Source organism: Apteryx rowi, unplaced genomic scaffold, assembly GCF_003343035.1.
Source record: "Apteryx rowi isolate R43461 unplaced genomic scaffold, aptRow1 scaffold_3, whole genome shotgun sequence".
Taxonomy (NCBI): domain Eukaryota; kingdom Metazoa; phylum Chordata; class Aves; order Apterygiformes; family Apterygidae; genus Apteryx; species Apteryx rowi.
Window position 1 is genome coordinate 307,810 of NW_020449418.1, and position 21,496 is coordinate 329,305.

Here is a 21,496-nt window from a genome sequence, read left to right on the forward strand (position 1 = left end):
GTATGCAAACATGGAATACTAGATAAACCCTATCCTGATGAACTTACAAAGTAAATCACTAGGATAGACAGAAGGTAGAGGAAGAGAACAAAGCTTGTGAACGGTGAAGAGTGTGATAGCTGCAAACACTATTTTAGTTCTGTGATTGATGGATTTCATTTTATTAAACCTGCATGTTAGTAAAGACTTGTTTCTCTTTTAAATATCCACAGTAAATATGTTTAATCAAGAAAAGAAAGGTAGAATGAGAAGACAAGTGTGCCTGACATTGATAGAAATCCTGACTGGAGAAATTGTTCAGGAACAGTTCATCCATGTGAAAATATGATCCTTGTAAGACTGCCAAGGTCATTGAGGCCTGTGGTGATCTGATGAGTAAATGCTGGTCACGCCTGGAGGCAGCTTTAGCTTCTGAACCCAATTCTTCAAAAAATGTAAAACAGCTTTGCAGAAGAGAATGTTTGTCATTAGCCCGTCAAGGCCATTTCCTCCTTGTTTTCTTGGTGCCCTTTTCAACAACCATATACCCCTTTGTGTACTTGTCAGGTTTCCTAGATAAAAACAAATGCCAGAAGTCCCGGTACTGGTTTATGTTCTGCCATTTAGGAGGTAGCACAACCGTCTCATGGGAACTGAAGATGTGCATACGTAGCTATTTTTAAAGTCAGACTATCGGTAGTCTTTTTCTCAGTCTGTGTTAGTTAGTGTACCAATACTAACTAACGGTTACTCCCATAAGATTACAGCAGTATAGCCACCTTAATGAGATACGCCATCCTGATGTCTGAGCAAAATTATATGATAGTTTAAGATATTCATACACTCATGTAGAAACAGACCAACATCTTTAATGAGAGCAGTATTAGGTTATTACAAAGATGAATCCTTTCATTGCTGGTCCACTGCCATCTCTGCTGATTTGTCATCAACCATTAATATTATGCACATCACAGAAATATTTGGTGCAATTTGAATGCACCTGCTTCTCTCCCAGACCTATTAGGTGCAGGCATACAGTTCACAAAGAATATTTAGTTCACCACGAATTCTGGAAAACCTCACTACTCTTACTTTAGTGCAAATGTGTCTTCATTCTGTAGTATACCTCAATGTTTGAATTTGCACATGGTTTAACAGCCCTTCAGCACTCAAGTTTTCTTTGATCCCCTTGCTTATTAAAAAATGCAAATCTAAATTGTATCTTATTAATGTGCGTCTTTGTGCTGAAGCTGTGGGGGGTTAAAATCCCAACTTTGGTAACGTATTTGGATTCTTAATGTGCAAAGTGCAATGAGAGCTAGGCTTTCTGCAGGCCATATTTTCTAATCAACTGTTATGAAAAAGATTTTTATTGTGCTTCTATTTCTTGCTCTCATGGAATTTACAGAAATAAAAAGAGTAATGACTTCATTGTTATACAAAAACTATTTTCAACCATGGATAGAGATCCTTATTAATTTGCTGCCATTTCTCAAAAATGACAGTGAGGAATCTTGGATGAAAATTCAGAAAAATGTGTATTTTAAATATATGAAAGTGCTTTGGCTGGTTGATTTCAAATAAGTAGTAATTTTTTTGATATGAACCTAGAGCCTGGAGTAATGTAGTGATAAACAATGGTCACTCATTTGTCCAGTTAAATATAGTAGCTTTTAGGTACTGTGTTCATCCTTTCATATGAAAAAAAAAATGCTTTAAAAATACTGATGCATTTAAGGCCATTAAACTGCTTCTTACATTTCCTTTTTGCACAACTTGACCTATTCCTCTGCCCTGGTAAAAGCTTTCTCTGCATGTTTAATGGCTTTTTTCTTAGTGTCTTAGCTTGTTTTCTGAATTGGTTCTTACGGATCTGTTTAACTTGTTAGAATTTGGGTGGGTCATTGTGACATACAACTCTGCATTGCATAAAAATATTGTATCAAAATATAAAGCACTTGTGGGGTTGCTGAAAGGAAAGCAAGAAAATGTTAAACTTCATTTGGTATAGTACCATGTTACTTCTTCTCAACATGCTTTACAACATCCCATCAATAGCAAGTTTTACATATGAGATGAGCTTTTAAAGCAACAGTCCAACTAATAATGAGAATTACAGAAGTATTTGGATGAAGACGAACTAGCAAAATGACTATTTTATTCTTCGCAAAAAGACAAAAATGACCTTAGAATTATTCTTAGTGAAGAAATAAAATAGAGATTTTTTTTTAAGTTATATATCTCTTGAGGCAGTTAATCCAGTGTTGTTTCTGCCATAGCTGCACTTTTAGAACATGCGTATCCACAATAAATTGTGGATTATCGTAAGCTCTGTTTCCTTTACTTTCCCCTTCCTCCACTGGTACTCAGAAGCCTGTGGGATCTAACTGTGGAAACAGGATGACATAGACTATTATAATGTGGAATGGATGCTTCTGTTATTGAGCTTATTTTAAGCTTTTACAAACTCTGAGGAGACAGGAACTCTCCTAAGAGCCATTCTAATATAGTATGTCTATCTCAGCACCTTAATTTGCATTGAAAAATAATTCCTTGTGAGGGAAGGACAAAGTGCTTAATCCAGGAACTATATCTCCATCATTCATAGCAGGGTTTTCCAAAACTTTGCAGCTGGAGGACCATGTAAGGGGTTAGGCTCCCATCTGAAGTCCACACAGTACATTTGATTTGAAGTGACATTGCCTGATCCCATCCCTTTTCAGCTCTCCATGACTCAAGGGCCAAATGCTGAGCAGACTGACTCCTCTTTCAGGAGCCCTTCAAAAATGGAAGCTGATGCTCCTGGTACTGCACCTTCACTGGGTTCTTGCAATTTTACGGGTAAACGGGAAGGGCTAAGGGAGCAGGTTTGGAGCTCCCTGGGCTCTGACTGACTGACAGCTTTAGGGAGATAGGCCTTTGGGGTGCTAACTGATTAGCTCCTCCAGTCCAGGTGTTGTCACTAGTTTTCTGAACTGATAGAAGAGACCCTGTTATCCCTAAGGCTCAACAAATCATCTAGTTTTGTGGTGGACAGGTGCTGTGAAGAAGTCCCTTGCTGGTCTGATTGAAAAGGACACCTTTTGGAAGTCCTTGATTTGCTGTGTCCACAGCCACATAGCACTGTAGGTCATGACTAAGATACCCTCTTCACTCTGGGCAGTGCGTGATTTTATTTGTGATCTCCCTTACCATTGTGGAGACTCTGTTTGGATTTGCTGTGTTTCTTTAGCAGTATCACATGCCCCTGTAGCAGTAGCCCTAGTCACCATTGTCCCAGCTTAGATAGTTTGCTCATATGCTGACCAGAAGAGAGATCAAATAGCCCAGCTTGCTGCTCAGGAAAATATGGAAAGAGGTGAGTAGTTTCATGTTTTTGAGATTCAAGAGATCCTTATTTCATTCTGATGGCTTGGTACAAGTTCAGGAGAAGTTATGGGATAACTAGTGGCAGATAGCTTGTCCTGCTCTGGTAGCCTTATGATATCTTTTGGATAAAGACAGTTTGATCACGGCTTGGGGCTTTGAAGCTCTAGAAATGTGAATGCACATTGGAAGATCCTGTTTTTGTTGTAGGTGGCTTTAGTTAATTTCTATGGAAAGGCTATCTATTTATGTCTTTAATCAAACATGAAACGACAGGAATAAAGTTTGGGCAAGCTTTATTCTATTTCAGGATCTGATTTGTCCAAGTGCTTCTAGTTCTGCGCACCACTTTCATGACACAAAGTTGGCAGAAATCTGGCTTGACTGAAAAGTTAGGGTGAAGGTTTGTTTTCCTTTTCCAGAGTAGCACAAAACAACCAGAGACTGTCAATACATTAGGCCTCACTTCCTGTGTCTATTTATTCCTTGATGCTCTTTGCATATTGGACATGAAAAAAGAGATTGCTAACTTTAAGAACTGCTATTGTCTACTGGCGGAAGATCATCTAAAAAGTATTCAACATAACTTGGCAAATTATTTAGGAAGGCAGTTTAAGATGTTTGGCATGTAACGTATGGTGTGTTATCATGTGACATAGTACAATAAAACAATTGATGTTAAAGATTTATATTTCCGTTTTCAAGTTAAAGTCCTTGTTGAATAAAAAGGAACAAAAATGCACAAGTGTTTACTTTTTTTCTTCTAATGGCCTGAAAATGCTTTTGAAATGTTTGATGAAATTCACTCTAGAGTGCTTAAACAAGCCGAAGCTATCACTAAACCATTTCCAGTTATCTTTCAGAACTCATGGAAGAAAGGGGACGTCCCAGCGGATCAGGGGAAGACTAACATAGTACCCATCTTATTAAAAAAACGCCACACATATATATACGCATAAGTGTGTATACATACATATACATATATATATATATATACACACACACATACACGCACACACACACATGCACATATATATACCATCAACAAAATAAAACTAGAAAAAAAGGTGGCCAGGGAATTATGTCCAGTTCCCAACTTCAGTGCTTAGGAAGATAATAGAACAAAGTATTAAAAAGCTTGATTTGAAAGCACCTAGAGGATGGTAAGGTGGTAAGGAGAGTCGATGTGGATTCAGCAAGAACAGATGTCAAAGCAGTCTAATATCCTCAGTGACAAGGTAATTGTCAATTGGTCCGAACTGTAGTACATGATGTTTAGGCAACATATTAGGGAAAAAAGAATCTAACTTAAAGACTAAGCACTGGAGCTAATACCCTGGAGGTTGTGGCATCCCTTCCATTGTGAAATTCAGACAGATATTTTGCAAAAGATGGATTCAGCTTTGCTCACCACTGAAGGATGAACAAGATAGCATTTACAGTCCCTTCCAGACCTGAATTTCTCTAATCTCATTAAGATTTCATAGCACAATTCTGGTTTTAACTGCTTTTTAACATAATTGATAAAGGGTTCTTTCTGAATTTGTTCATTAGTGTTTGCAGGAAGAAGACACGACACTGTTTTTTCCACCATTTCCTCTTGTGGAACTTACCTGAGTTTTTTGCTCACATAATTAACACAGAACTCTACTCTCAGGTAGATAACTTTGAGCATTTCACCTGCAGGCAGTTTTTCATGTTCAGTTATATATTTGTGTGATGGCCCACCGCCCACAGGTCAGGGTATTGTTTTCAAATATCTCTTTAAATCAGCAGACCTCTGTATCCTTATGGAGCCTGTTGGGTAACAGTGAGATGAGTGTGACTGTAAGAGCTCTGGCTATATGGATCAGATTACAGTATCATGTACTGGTTTAATCCATTTTTAACTGGATTAAAAAGGAAAACACACCTCTGTTTGAAATATACATTTCATTTTGTCCAGCATTTGCACAGAAGGCCCCTTTATGTGAAACTGCTGTGTCACAGATTCCAGCTGGTGAGAATTTGCTTTTGCATGCTTTCTTCATGCATTCTGCAAGAGCGTAAAAGTGTGAGCTGTATCCATTGTATGCAGCTAAAATATAAAACCAAGTTTTGCTTTAATTTTAACTGTTACAGTTGTCTCATTCCTCTTGTAAAATAATGAGTGGATGCACCCCATTTGACTTAAAGCAACAGATCTATATCCAGTTAATTTTGTGGAAAAATATGGGTTTCTGTTATTGATGTTTCTTAATCCACGTGAAGTGGTTATATTAATACTGAAACATTATTAATCAATAGGTAGCTCTTTAAAAATACATCACTAAGACTAGCCAATTACCTTTAAGTATATATCAAAGGCAACAGAGCAATCTGACTTATGCTCATGGTCCATTAGAGAGTTCCAAACATTTTAATTTATATATACCTACATATATATATATATATATATATATATTTGTGTGTGTGTGTATATGTGTATGTGTGTGTGTATATTTTATTTATATACATACACATATATATATATATGTAGTGAAACTTACAAAGTAAATTTAAGTTTCTCATTCTAGCCTCAAAAGTGTACAAAGCGGATTCTTTTTCTAACATAGACTCCCATTCAGGAAAATACAGAAATACGCTTAAGTTCATCTTGGTCTCCTGAATTAAAGCAAAAAATCTGTGTGTTATCTAATACTATTTTTAAGATATTCTGCTCTGTAAGATCACAAAAGTAAGTTGTAAAGACAAGTCATTTCATTGAAGTGTATAGTTCTGTTTGTTTTTATAACACTGATAAACTCTTTTGACTTTCAGCGGAATTTCTTTATTTTCCCCTCTACAGCAAAGCAAAATCTGACCAAAGCTTGTAATTTTTCTGCAAATTCTCAGAAATATGTTCTGTATTCAAAGAATATAGGCTGTAATTTTGGAAAGGATACAGTGTATTTTTTATACCTTGCTGAAAGTTTAAGTACCTATTTGAAATATAGAACTTACTGTGACTTATGGAGTCACTACTGATGCTTCTGCTTCAGGAAGGTGTTGCATTGTCTGAAGTAGAGTATTGCATTGTATTTTACAATCAGATGCAAAGCTATATTTCCTTTTGAGATTATCATGCAATTCTTCACATGAATTTCTTTATTTAAGTGGACTATTCCCTCTCTGGCTCATGTCCCTTGACAATTATCTGGCATAAGCAATCTGCAGAGAATAGTGTGAGGTGTAACTGATTGTCATTCAATGCAAGTGAAATCTTTAGGTGAACATTAGTCACTCGTTCAGACATGTTAGCTTGAAGTGGAAGCAGTCAATTATAGAGTAGAGGTTTTATGGCTACATTATTACCATCCTACTATTAGATTTTCGGCAGTAGCATTCTGTTTGATCGATCTATGCCAAGACACTGATGGATAGTTTTGTTCTTCAAATGTCAAATATGTGGGACTTTTGTACTTTATTTATTTACTGGTGCACTACTGCACTGTGGATAACTCTCCTTTCTACATCGTTTTAGCTTTAACAGCTAATAATGATTCATTTTATTAAAGTTTTTGTGTTGCTTTCAATAGAGTTCTTAATTTCTCTCTTGCTCTTGAATTACAGAAGAGACTGTGCTATTGTACTGGATTTACGCTTAAAGAATGTGAGAAAGCGTCACGGTTGTACGAGGGCCTTGGAGAGTAAGAGTTGCTGCTGATGGTGAAATGCACATGCAGTACCTAGTGTGTGTGGTGGGATGCAACATATAGTGAATTTGGAGATTTTGTTTTCTCCTCAATACTTCTTTTTGTGTGTTGGGTTTGTTTTAGAGGTTTGGGCTTTTTCTTCTTTTTTATTTTGTATCTCTTCCAGAGCTAGCAATAGTTTCAGAACAGCAATAGCTTCAAGATGCAGGTTTAGTTTAGTTTGCAAGGCTTTAATCCTGGTACCATTTTTTAAACTAAATATGTACACTTGTAAGTATATTCAAATGCAAAAATACTGCTGTTGACACTAGTCATTAGGTATTTGAACAAACTTTTTTTTTGGTTTCAACAGGGATGAGGGTGCATGTTAAATTTATACAGTAATACACTTGAAAAAAAAAGAGTAAATATACATAGGGTACTGTTAATCTCCTATCTCCAACAGGAATGAGGAAAAAAAGTACCCAAGTATTCAATACTGCTTCCTAGTGCTCGCGTACCTGATCATCAACCTGTTCGCGAGGGACACTGGTTCTAGGTACCTTAAACCTTCTAACAGGATTTTCCTAACAGTTGTACTGAATTCATTCTTCAAGGAAAAGATAGTGGAGAAAAGTGGGAAACGGAAGCTTAAGAAAGTTTTCTGCTCCATTTGGTTACTTACATCAAAATTTGCAGAGAGAAATTAGCAATACCAAGCCTCTGGAGACAAGACTCACCCGACGTTCCTTCATGGCCTCAGTAACACCGTAATGCCAGTGCAACTGTCATAAAGTAGAGACGTGTATGCAAGGATGTTAAGGGAGCTGTAGTCTCCATGTTACTACGTCCTGCAGTGATCCATCTGCTGTGTTATATGCCAGAGGAATAACTGTACCACTGTCCAGTTAGTGTACACTGTACAATTGTTGTCTCAGCAACACCATATTGATTGCATCCACAATGAATGCATTCATTACTTCTGTTAATGTTTATACTGGGGTGTTAGTGTTTCAGAAGTGTATCTGGGTGACTTGTTAGCTTCACAACCATCTAAGTCAATACTGAACAAGTGTCCCAGCAGGATGGAAGCTGTGTTGTTGTCAGTCTCATGCTTTCAATGAGTGGCAGTAACTCTTTTTACCTGAGTAGGAATGTTAATCTTGAAAAAAAAACCACAACCCTGATTTGGGTAATTATTATAGCTTCAGCTACAGGATTATACGCTCTCACTTCACCTCATCTCCTTGCCTCTCCAGTGCCTCTTGTACAGCATTGCTGGTGGATAGCTATAACTCTCCATTCCAGAACTGACTGCAATTCAGTAGTGTGTATGTGCATATATGAAGCGACTCTGAAAAAAAATAGCTAGTTAAATGTAAGTGGTGTTGTCATTTAACTTAGTTTTATTTTAGTGCTTGAATATTGAAATAATTACTTTTAATGTCAGTACAGTGCTAGTTTTCTCTTTTATTTATTTTACTTCTGTGTACATATGCATTCACACATTTGTAAACTTGTACACTAAGTAGAAGCCCATGTTTTCCATGTGTATTTTAGAGTTAAAAATGAAGCCAAGGATAATGTAATCTGATGCCAAATTCATGATAGCACTTAATAAAATGCTTAAGTTGCTTTAAATGGGTCTAAAACACAGGCTGAATTAGGGCATAAAACCTTGATCCAGAGTTTATTGAAGCAAATGGAAGTCAAAGGGCCGTGTTTAGTGGGCTTCAGGCCAGACACTAAATAACACATCTGAGACGTGGGGGCAGCCCCTCAACAATGGTGCATGAGGGCTGTGAAGTTCGATTTCCTGCTTTCCTTTTTTCAGAAGGAACTACATTTTTACGTTCCAAAAAAAAAAAAGTTGAAAAATTGTAAGAGGTAAAGGTAAACTAGACTAGTTCAGGAAAGAGAATCAGTAGAGGACAGAGCAAAGAGCAGAACACTGAAGGACCTGTGTGTCACATGTATTATGTGACATAAATGGAAGTTAAAGGAATCTAGCGCAGACAGTAGGCAATGCTATTTTCTAATCTATTAAATAACTTAATGATTTCAAGTTAATAACCCCCCAGCTGCATGTAGGTAAGTGACATACATCATGTATAGATGTCTTATCTTCATTTTGTACTGCTTTATCTTCTACACACACAGTAGAACAGTGACCATCATTAACATTTCTAAGTCTGCAACTCAGTATCACTTAAGTTACTACTTTCTAAAGTATCCTGTTTCCCTTTTCCATTAAGTGCATCTGCCTCAATGTACATTTCTCCTTGATTCTCAGCTTTTGAAGTCTCAGCAATGAGTCTTAAGATGAAGTGAGCAGCAACACAGTGACTGCAGCTTACTGAGTTACCAGGGTTGCCGTCTTCACATCATGGTGTGTTTTTTCTTATTCAGCAGGATTGCATTGAGGCCAACTGATACAGGAAAGAAGAGCAGCTGGTGGTGGATTAGTGGAATGAGGCTCTTATTGTTTGGTGGATAGGCCAGATAATTGCCCCAAATAGTTTTTACTAGCAGTAGTGAAAGGGTGGTGATTTGGTGCCTCTGCAGTTGCTGTGACTCTTGCTGTTCTCTGACTCTATGGCTCTCTCTGCTGCCATGATGGCCACCTTTGTCCAACTGTGACTGCTGCTGCCGCTATTACAGCATGTGCCTCATCTCTGTTACTACGTTACTTTCACTGTTATTTTAGTCTCATCTTTTACTTGTGCTAATGTACTTTTGTTATGACCATAGATTCATCTGTGTCTATCTGATAGGAGTAGTGGAAGAGTTTTTGAGAAGGTAGAGCTTTCTGGTTGTTATGCTGGAAAGCACATCTTTTCCCCACTCCCTGCTTTTGAATGTTTCCTGATTTGTCCCATCAGTTGCTGTTGTCAGATTCAATTCACAATCACTTCTCCAGCCTTTTGTCTTCTCTTGATTTTCCTTCCAAAAGAATAATACTGTAGAATAAGCAGGATAACTTTTCTACTAAGGTTTTATGTACTTTGACTCTTTTTTCAGGTTATAGCCATCAGGAGCAAGCTGCTGTCATAGATAAGCTAATGTATACTCCTTCAGTAGACAGTCAGTGCGTGTAAACCATCCCTAACTACGCTGGTATTGCTTGAGGCTGGAGTAAGTTATTCTTCGGCAACTCTTGAATTAACAGGTTTTGTCTGTCTGTAGTGATCTCCTGAGTACAAGTAGTACAGTAACTCCCAGTCAGTGGATATGTCAGTAATCTCCATTTTATTTCAAATCTGGGAATAAAACAGCACAAGCTTAGACATCTAGAAAACATGACTTATAAGGAAAGAATGAAGAGATTGGAAAGCAATAGCTTAAAAGAAGAGTGGAGTGATGGGGGGATGCCACTTTGTAAGAAATTAAAAAGTCATTGCTAAGAGATAGTGAGTAGAGTTAGGAAAGAAATAGTGGGATTCCATTGTAGGAAATGATATGTAGATAAGATATCAGGAAAAACTTTTAATAGGATGCATTGGGAAGCACTAGATAGCTATCTAGAGAGGCTGTGGGCTCTTCATTGGAGATATTGAAGAACAGGTTAGATCATAGAATCATAGGGTAATTTAGGTGGGAAGAGACCTTCTCTAGGTCATCCAGTCCTATTCCCCATTCAAAGCACGGCCAGCTCCACCCATCCTGCAGTCCAACTGTCCAAACTATATCTTTCCAATTTGGCTACAATGATAATATGGAAGATTTTATCAAAAGCCTTACTAAAGTCAGCGTAAGTGACACTTTGCTCTCCTTCTGTCCACTCAGCCAGTCATCAAATTGCAGAAGGCATTCAGCCTGATTTGACCTTGGTAAATCCATGCCGACTGTTTTTCGTCACTTTTTTGTCTTTCATGTGCATGAACGTGGCTTTAAGGATGGCTTGCTCCGTAACCATCCCTGCAAATGAGGTTAGGCTGACCCACCTGCCATTCCCTGTATCCTCCTATTTGCCCTTCTTGAAGATAGGTGTGAAGTTTGCCTTATTTCCATCATCACGAAGTTTCCCTGATTGCCATGATGTTACAAAAATGAGAGCAGCCTCACAATGTGATGAGCTCACTCCTTTCAGCACTCTTGCTTGCATCCCTTCTGGTCCCATGGATTTATGTCCGTCCAAGGAAGCATTAGTCAGGATTTGTTCTGGCTATAGTTGGTCCTGCTGTGGGACAGGAGGAGGGGTTATTTTATGAAGCTCCTTCTAGCCTTATGGTCCTAAGATCAAATATGAATACCAGCTTTACCATCTATGAGTTTTTTTCCTTCTAGAATTTCCTTCCTGCTGCGAGCAGCTCTCCTTTGTCATCTGCTTTCTCTGTTTGAATCTAAAATTCTTGCTCCACTGAGGAGCACGGAGAATTTCCTTGGTTCCTCCACTGTGCATCTATCTACCTGATGACCTAAATGGAGTTCCCAGCTAGACCTATCAGGAGGAGCTTTTGTATCTCTTAGATATAGAGGGTCCCCTTATAGAGGGTCCCCTCTATTTAAGAATTTTTGAAAATTCTACCAGTTAGTTTTTAGTTATGCACCATTTGCTGAGCTCTTACTTGTATTTTGTCCATAAACGAATTTCATTTCTTGCCCAAATATGGACTTAGAGATCTATATTTTGGTTCAAAGTATTGGAGTTGTACTTATTTGCATGTTCATTTATGGTGTAAATGTCTGCTTTGTCAGACCTTTTTCTGTTGTGGCAGACATTCTAACCTCTGACCTCTTTCCCCTTGGTACACCCACTACTCTTTCTTTTGATGCTGAGAAATAAATGCAGTTTTGCATGTCTGAAAGCATCACTTTATTTTTTTTTAATTTTGCCAGCACTTTTTATGTGTTCACCTTCTGCATTTTTACAGCTTTATTGCTAATGAAAATGAAGAAAGCATAACTGAAAAATAATGCTTTATTCACAAACCAATTCTTGGCATGCAGTTAAAACTCTAAAAAATGTGTTAGAAATTTTCAAAATTTTAGACTTGAAAACAGGCCCTATATTAACATTTTATAGCAAGTATGACTGAGACTGAAATAGGGCAGGGTACAAAAAAGCAGTGATTGGGAACTTAGTATTTGTATAGTCACAAAAAGGTATAGTTTATTAAAATAGTTTGTCTAAAAGTTCCTATTACTAATTTAAATTGAGTTATAGTTTTAAAGTTTTTCTGAAAAATGTGTGGATGTTGTTCTTGAGCCTTTGTGAAAGTTCCTTTCCTTTCAGTATCTCTCCTCTTTGTATCAGACTTATCTTTCTGATCACATTGAGCTCAGATATCTTAGGATCAATCTTAAGTTAGACAAAAACATTTGAATTATTTCTTATACAAACTAATAAATGCATGTGTAGTTTTGTTGTGAAAGGAGACATGAAACAAAATAGTATTGAAATATTTTATGTACGTATACTTGAACATATATAAATGTATCTGTATGTATATGTATATGAGAAATCTAGGCCATCTTAAAATTATAACATAGTGTGCTCTTAGTGCATGTAAATGTAGAGGAACTCCTCTGATTTTGGTGTACCAAGGTAAATGAAAGCAAAATTTCACTGTGATTTTTAGCTTCAACAACAGGAAGCTAGTGTGGTTGGAAAAAATATATATTTGTTTGGGGCCAAAAACCTTTCCTCAGCTGAAATCTGTGGTTATTTCAGTTTTCCATGACATAGCTAAGAGCATATCTGGCCCCTTTTTTCAGTAACTGGCATTACTTCAGGAATACAGCAGTTGTTAGTGAGCAGAGAGAAGACTCTGGAATTTCCTGCACTCCTGCTGTGTAGATTCAAATGCTAAGTTTAAATAATGGATGAACCTAAGATTATTGTAATTGATCATTGTATGATTTATATGGAGTAATTATAACTAGGTTGAGAAAGAATGTTCGAAAGCCAGTTTCCTGGTATCCAGAGCCATTAAATAACAGTAGGCTGCCAAAACAAAAATTAGGTGGGAACGTAGCCACAGAGTTCAGAATGTCTGTCCTCCATCTGATTTATAACTACCCTCATGATGACAGTATCCACAGTATTTTCTCACTAGGAACAGTAAGAGCTGTTTGAACTGTTTTTCCTTCTAACAGAGCTTTGCATTGTTTTAAGCTTAGTCAAGCATAATAACTGGAAAACCACAAAAATCTAATGTATAACAAAATGAAAAGGTGCAAGAGGTATAGAAGGTTAATTAAAAGTGTAATGATCACATTTACTGAGACAGTCCAATTAATCACTTTATTCAAGTGGTCTTGTGATACAGAAACCATTGCTACAGGTAACTGATTTTTGGTGCTAGTACACATGGTCTGTGTATTACCACAAAGGAAAATTTAACTTCTGATTTTTTTAAGCCACTTATATTTATTTGGATATATTTTTAATATTTTCATATTTTTAAATAGTAGCTAATGTTTAGCCCTGTATCCTCACGTAATCCTTTCTGCAGCTACACTCCCACTGAACAGTGTGGGAGCATTGCCCCCTTGATACTTGTAGTCTTACAGCCCAGGGGAGGTTTGCTTACAGCTTAATGGGGTTGTAGGTATAGAAGAAATAAAGCACTAGAAATGCATCATTATGTAACGTAATCTCTCTGACACAGTGTATATGACCAACAAAGTGAATTCTCAAGTGTCAACAAGCACATTTAAATGTAATTTTTACCATGTCAACTGGAAAAAAGCAAAAAGAACCTTGAAGGATCAATTACAAGGGTCATAACCTTGTATTATCTGATTTGCTATAATATTCGCAGAAGCTTTATTGGAATGGAACATAAATTTGAAAAATAGTAAGATTAGAAAGGATTGCAGTGCTGGAGCAAAGAGCTAGAAGCTTTCTCTTGGTTTATTTTGCTGGAGCAGCACTTTAGAGTGAGCCCATTATAAGCAAGAGAACAGTAGTTATGTTAACATGGTAATTAATCAAGTCTGAGGAAACGAGGAAACAAGTTGTGAATTCAATTCTGCAGTAATAAAAAGAAATGCTGAAAGTTACCCTGTAAATTGGCATGACTTTGGTAAACAGTCCCTCACTGTGTCTTGAGAACTTGCATGCAGTAAATCACTTCTCATGGTAACTGTGTAGGTCTGAGTATTTTCACAGGTTTATTCTGTATTTCTGTGTGTGCAAGTTCCTTCTTAATTCTGTTGACTTAGTATTTAGCTAATAATAAAATACTGAACAGTTTAACTGGAGAGCATATGCAGTAACACAGATCCACTTTGAATATTTCAAGGGAAATTAATTAGAAGAACTCAGCTGAAACCGTGGTGATAGCCTTCCACATCACAAAACCAGTCTCTGATTCAGTACAGAGCGTGAATTGTATATGGAATGACTGGAGATCTCTCCTCCAGAAGAATATATTCTGTATACGGTCCTGGTCAGGCATAATTCATTCGAATACTAGTGTAGTGTAGATTAAAAGAACATTTACACCCTAAAAACCCTTTAGGGTAGAATTGAAATCATTGGTGCAGTAATGTGAGAAACAGTGATAGGATTAGTTAGCAGCAGTTTGAAATTTCTTTGTTTAGCAGCTTCTGATTTTATTTGTACGTTTCTGTCTCCTATGTGAGATACCTTGGACAGAAGTGAAAGTAGCATTAAAGAACCAAATTCTTGTAACTTAGATTATTGAAAATTCAGAATACCTCTAGTGAATAAAATGGATTTAACTGTGCTGGTATGAATACAGTGCAAAACTGCAGTCCTCAGTTACACATGGAAAATTAGGGACCCTTGCATGAGCTTTCATTATATTTGTAGCAGATCAGCATATTTGTGTGAGTGAGGACAGAATGAATTTAAGCAGCAGACCACAAAGTTGTTAATACTAGGAAGCAGGGTTTCCTCTCCATCTCTGCTCTTATGGAACAAAACTTTAAATCAGTTCATAGTAGGGTTACAAAACTTTCCTCTTATATAACCTGTAAGTCAGAGTAGATGTTCCTCAGCCAACTTAAGCAATCATTTCTGAGTTTTCTTCTTACCCTTTCCCCATCCTTCCCCAAGGAAGACTGAAAGTACCAAAGGAAATCCTGTGACATCAGTTCTCCCCATTTTCATCAGTGCAGGTCCAGCTGTAGGACTTTGCTCTTACAGTCTTTATCTGCACTGTCCACTGGCAAATGGTCAACTTGAATGGTAGCGGGATCTAACTCTGAATGGAGACAAGAGTCCTGCTAAGCATTAGACCCCAGATCCAATGGTGAACTTGAACAGTGCAAGGCACAACACATGGGCATGTGGCTCCCTTAGTAGAATTACACATCTAGGAATAGACCAAAAGATGTATTTAGGCACCTAAAAGTTAGGAACCCCTGCCCCTGGATGGTATCTAAAATCCGTAGTAAGATACCCAGAGTCCTTACAAAGTGTGTACTGTATATCCTGGAGTGCTGATCCAAAAACAAAAAAAACCCTCCAAAATCCTGTGTGACAAATGTCTAGGTAGACAGTAGGAAATACTAAACCCAAAAGCCTGAGATTTGTTGGAAGTCTTTGGTCTTGAGGAGCCAGATTCAGTCTCAGGCAGGAGCATTTGTCCGCTCAGCATTCAGTGTATGCTCCTGGGAGTAGAGAGCTGCATGGAAGAACGGAGCAGGGCTCTTCTTTTAAAGGGCACCTGGCTGGAGATACCATGGTGCTTTATTCATTAAGTTAGTGATCAGTGCACTCTCTCAGAAAGCGAGAGGCCTGTGTTCTGTGTGCCTCCTTACAGGTTTTCACAAAGCCCGGGAGAGTGCCCTATGGAGTAAGAGGTAAGCTGGCTGGCCTGGAAGAAAGGGGAAGAGCTATAGTATAGAAAGGATTATATTGTTTATGGGATTAGAAGAGAGTGCAAGTAGGATCATGCCTCTGCAGACTTAAAATTAAGGCAGTAGTCTTTCTGCTTTCCAGTCATTGTTCTTGTAAGGGAAATAACTCTCTGTTCTGACACAGGCCACAACCCAGCATTCTGCCTACACAGGAGAGCTCTCATCCTTGGGCTGAAGCATCATGCTCTCTCTTATTGTTTTCTGCCTGGGTTATATCACAGTTGAGCGATGAATACTTCCAGATCATGTCTGTTGGTTCACACGAAGCAATGTATATGTTTTGATCTCTATACGACTTGGACAGGAGATTGTCTTTATCCACTCAACTCAGGGCAGATCTGTGAGTGTATTCAGAGAAGAACTTTAGGGACCTTTAGTCCCTAAAGTCCCTGTAGTAGTTTGTGGTATCAAAGACTTGCATAGCCAGCCCAGCATTGGGAAGGACTGACCAGGAATTTTAAATGTTATGGCTTTGGACTCAGGTACTTAAAGTATCAGTTTAGGCATTTCTGTTTTGTCAAAGAAAATGGGAGTTTATTTGTAACCATTTAGGTGCAGATGACAATCTTTCCCATGTTCTTGTTATTTTTTTTTAATCTGCTCTTGTTACAAAGCACAAGTGCTTTGGTGAAGCTCATAGCTGCCCTTCTATACAAGTAGGATCAAGGTGCTCCTTATCCTGGTTGGTCTTTGGTTTCTACATGCAGTATTCTGCACCTGCTTTGGAGTAGGCACATACCCATGTGGTCACCTCTATCGCTTTGCAATTTTGCCTTCCATCACATTAACATATACTGCTCTTTTTACAGCAGTCTCTGCACTAAATACCCTAGAAAGCCTACTAATGCTAATTACTTCCAAATAGTAATTGTAATTTTAATGGCAACCTCAGTAAATTGTTTTTATGTAAATTGCAGTTTAATATGAATCTTATAGAACAAGTGATAGTTCTTCCATTCCTTCCACCTATTAGGCATATGAATAAGAAGCTCCTAAGATCCTCTGAGAATCCCTTCTAGTGAACCATGGGGTTAACAGGAGTTGTAGAGATAGCCAGAAGGCTTACTACATGCAGAAATGAAATGGAAATGGAAATCCAAGAAAGATGAAAGATTAAGGTGAAGAGACTATTTGAAAGAGAGTGAAGCACAAGGAATATCATACAGGGCAGAGGAAGCCCTATTAAAACTTTAGAAAATCTCTGAATAAAAGAATGAAGTGTTTGGCTGGCTCCTTTCTGCTGTTTTTCCCAAGGCTGAACAGGAGCCTGAGTCCAGAACTGCTGCAGCTGTGAAAACTGTGAGTCGGGGTGGGGGACTTCAGGAGATGACAAGTGCCAAAGTGGTAGCAGCTTATACTACAATATAGGGCCTGTTTTTTCTTCGGTAAAGTTGGTCTAAAATCATCTCGCCTTGCATTCAAGTGTTATACACACAGCAAAGGAGCTGGGAGCTGGTGATCCATATGGAGGTAAGTTAGTATCAGTCAGCTGATTGTTGCTGTCCTGGAGTTTCTGCACATGTTATAGGGCAAACCGCCTGGCAGAAGGAAGTTTTTGGGAATCCTAAGTTTGCAGATGTTGGGAGCTGCTGCTTTCCTACCAAGACAGCAGCTCCTGGCTACAGTTGAGTTCTTAAAAATTATGTGGTGGCTCTGCCTTGCACCACAGCAGGCTAGTGCCCATAGCAGCAAAGCAGCTTGCAGCTGCTGGTTACTTTTGCTGATAGGCTGTGTCTCGTTTTTTGCAGAAGCTGCTCTGCTGTGCCCATAGCTGCAAGTGAGAAGCAGTGCCTCACGCAAAGGGACAGGGTATCGCTTGTCAACTGACTGGAAATAACTTACCTCAGAGTCTGCAGTAATTTGGCAGGAACTGAGAGCTGCAAGGTTTGGCTGAGATTTCCAAAATGGGCACTAGGCAAAGCAGACTTAGGAGAGAAAAAAACACTGGATGGGAAAATGATCATGGGCAGGACTCCTTACCTCTGCCAGGCTGCTGGGTCTGACTGCCCCCACTCCATACCCGAGTGCCCCAAGGGAGGAGGGAACAGAAGCAAGATCTCCTTACACAGACCTTTTCAGAGGGATGCTGACAGGAAAAGTAGCTCTGGATTAGCTCCATTTGCTCTAATGTAGTCAGTACCTAGCAAGAGCCAAACTTCTGCCTGTCTTAATAATTTAAGCTTTGCAAAACAGGAGTGGGGTGAAATTTTGACATTATGTATTACTGCTGTGTAAGTAATCTCCAAAAATATTCTCAGTATTCTTAACTATACTTACCACAGGACTTAGGAATAATTACATTGTACTTTTGTAATAAAAACTAAAGCATAAAGTGTGTTCTGGTTTGTAAATTTTACATCAAAACATGATTTAAAAGCTTGGGAGAAGCTAACAATAATGAGAGGCATTTGTTTAGACAGTCATATTTAATTCAAATGTGGTTGATGCAGATCTTATATGTGCTGGGTGCTAGTCTTATATGTGCTGGATGCTAGTTTTGGTTTTGAAAGGTAGAAATAGTCTGTGTAATGTGATGATAAATATGCCAGAGTCAATAACTAGAGACATATGTATCAAAATAGAAAAGGCAAGTGGCAAATAGCTAAATTAAGCAAGTTACAGCCATAGGTAGTTAAAAAAACCACAAACAACTGGTCCCAGTTCAGAGGTGACATGTAGAGGAATGTGAGTCTTGGGTAGATATCAACTGTGCAAAGTATATGAATGAATGTAAGTATCAAGGTGGTTTTATGAGCAGTTTGTACCTAATGCAATTTTCATTCAAGATAACTTTCTTTGCTGTTTATGTTTTCATTGATTTTGGCTTATGCTCTATTTTTAAAAAAGATTCATTAACCTGTCACTTTTGGTTTTTAAGGTACTCATATTCACTCACATTGCTTTTTAATTCTGTAGCAGCATTTACTATATTTTGGACCCTTAATGGAAAACAGGTATATGATTCTGAGCAAAGAGCTGTAGAGCCTGCTTTATTGAATCTTGGTTATTTGTAAAGAATGTTTTATAATGTATCATAGAGTAAGTTGGAGTCTGTTTGTGTTGGTATGCCCTATTTAGAGCTCCTCCACGAAATATTTTTTTAAAGAGTAGAATTCGGCAGTTGTCTTCTGGGCACAAAATTACTATGTAATTACTCTGTAATCACATAGTAATTAGCATGTACTATTCATATATTACATAATTACATGCCCTGCAGATTACATGGTAATTATATTTGTACTTAACATATAATTCTCTATACTGCATTACAGGAAAAAAACTTCTAGAGTGCATAGTTAAGATTACAGTTTTGTGTTAATATAATACAACATTCTATATAACAGTGTTACAATTTTATGAGAGTGATGTGTTTTGGATATGCTATTTCTTCTGGATCTGGTGCTGCTTAAGCTGTGGGAAACCAGTATAAGAAATGCTTGGCTGTGGTAATTTATAGTCAGATGTTGCATCTTTTTAGTTTTGTAATTTGTGACAATAAGCAAACAGTTGCAGTTTATTGTGCAGGAAACTGATATTGGGAAGGACTTAGAGTGCGGATGTTAAATATACAAATGCTAAATATACAAACCCACTGAATGTAGTTACAGCATATTGCTAGAGTGAAAAACAAATTGAATGCATATCATTTATGGTTTGGGTCATTTCTGGATGTGTAAGATATGTGAGATAGTAGCAAGTGTTGTATTTGTGTGTGCTAGCATCCAGGGTCAGTCTTAGGCACGGCAACTGCAATACCTCTGAGCACTGTGCTGGCCAAGCCACATCATCTTTCTCTGCCATGAAAAAGGGAAAAGGTTGACATCCTGATCTAGAAAGGTGAGACAAAGTGGCAGAAGAATGGAGAGGAGGGACATTGAGTTGTAAAAGGGCTTTGGACTGAGTTTTGGGGAAAAGGCGGAAGATCTGGATTAAAAGCTTTTTTTTAGGAACAAGTTAGAACTTTAGATCTTGTTTGAGATGTTTTACCTCTGGCTTGCCCTTCTAAGAGGTTGCTGCAGGGTTTTAGATATTTGCAAAACAAGTTTTGTTCAGCTTGCAAATTCTGTAGCAATAGGAAGTTACTGTGTTTTCTTGGATCTGTGACATTGGCATTCCCAATATCCACAACAGCATTAAGATTATTCTTAATTGAATTTTGCACACTAACACCAGTTGTTTTCATTTTCAAGCAAAGCATATGTTGTTTATTTAATATCTGGATAATATATTATAAAATTAAATCTATAATTACAGTCTTAGCTTTTATGTGAATATTTTTCCTATAACTTGTTGTAGTGTGTCACCTGTGTGTGTGTGTGTGTGTGTGTGTGTGTAAAAGAGAGAAATACTCCTTGTTTTCATATATGTCTGTAACAGTGACTTGTTAATTCTATGCCAACTTCTTCAAAGCTTGTAAACTTCATAAAACTTCTAGGGTTCAGATGATATCTGCAGACTGCAGACTTTATAGGAATATCTTGAACAAAGCATGGATTTTACAGGCCTTTTGGCTGGCAATAGCTCACAATTGTAGGGCTGCACGTGCTTACCTTTCTGGCTGTGTGGGCTGCTTTGTACCTCAAAAGCTGTAGTAATAGGCCAATGGCTTTTATACTCTGCAGAGTACACAAATTAAATTTAAATGTTATGCTACTTGATGAAGACTCAGAATGTCATTTTTACTGTGTAAGGAAAGATTAGGACATCACAAAGTAACTGGTTTACAAAATCAAAGTTAGGAACCCGTATTCTCATTGTGTTCTTGTGCAATCGGCCAAATGTATCTCTTCCAACTTACCAGTGATTTTGACAGCTTTCTAGTGGGGCCAAGTCTTACACAATATTCACCCTGCATGTCTGCTACAAAGACGATAAATTACAGCCTGCTTAGTGTAATCAGCATTCATTTGCCAGCATTCCGATCTTAACGCATGCTTGTGCTCTTGCTCACTTGTTAAACCATTACCCAAAGAAACATAAGCACTGGTCACAGTTTCTGGCACTGGAAGTTTTCTATGTAACAAATATATACTCAGGATCTCATTAACAGTGAAATAAACACAAACATCAAAGCACAGTATAAATGTGACACATTTCTTACTGCTGTTGTGTTGTTTTTTCTAGTGGAGCCAGTACTTTCAAAGGGGAACAACTGCTTGGATGCAGCAAAAGCTTGTAACCTAAATGATACCTGCAAGAGGTTCAGATCTGCTTACATAACCCCCTGCACCAGCAGCACGTCTAATGAAATCTGTAACAAGCGGAAGTGTCATAAGGCCCTCCGGCTATTTTTTGACAAAGTTCCCCCAAAGCACAGCTACGGGATGCTCTTCTGCTCCTGTCGAGACGTAGCCTGTACAGAAAGGAGACGGCAGACTATTGTTCCTGTGTGTTCATATGAGGACAGGGAGAAACCAAACTGCCTGAATTTACAAGAATCCTGCAAGAAGAATTACATCTGCAGGTAAGATAGCACATGGCAGGGGAATGATTAATGAGGTACCAGAAAGAACTTTTTGGTACTGCTGGAATTGCCAGAACTGAGGGTCAGAATATCCACTAGGGAGTAGGATAAATCAGGGAAAAGAGCAAAAGCCTTTGACATCTTTAACAGAATAACAAAAGCCTGCATCTGGTTACAGTGTGCGCCTTCTCCAAAACTG

The 21,496-nt window shown here is 38.0% G+C and overlaps 1 protein-coding gene across 1 annotated transcript in view; it reads left to right on the forward strand.

Annotated features, from left to right (window-relative positions):
• GFRA1 (GDNF family receptor alpha 1) overlaps window positions 1–21,496 on the forward strand; it is a 147,641-nt gene that overhangs the window by 74,133 nt on the left and 52,012 nt on the right. The window contains exon 5 of the mRNA XM_026069828.1: window positions 20,958–21,297. Coding sequence (XP_025925613.1) covers window positions 20,958–21,297 — 340 coding nt within the window. The remainder of the gene's footprint in view (window positions 1–20,957; window positions 21,298–21,496) is intronic.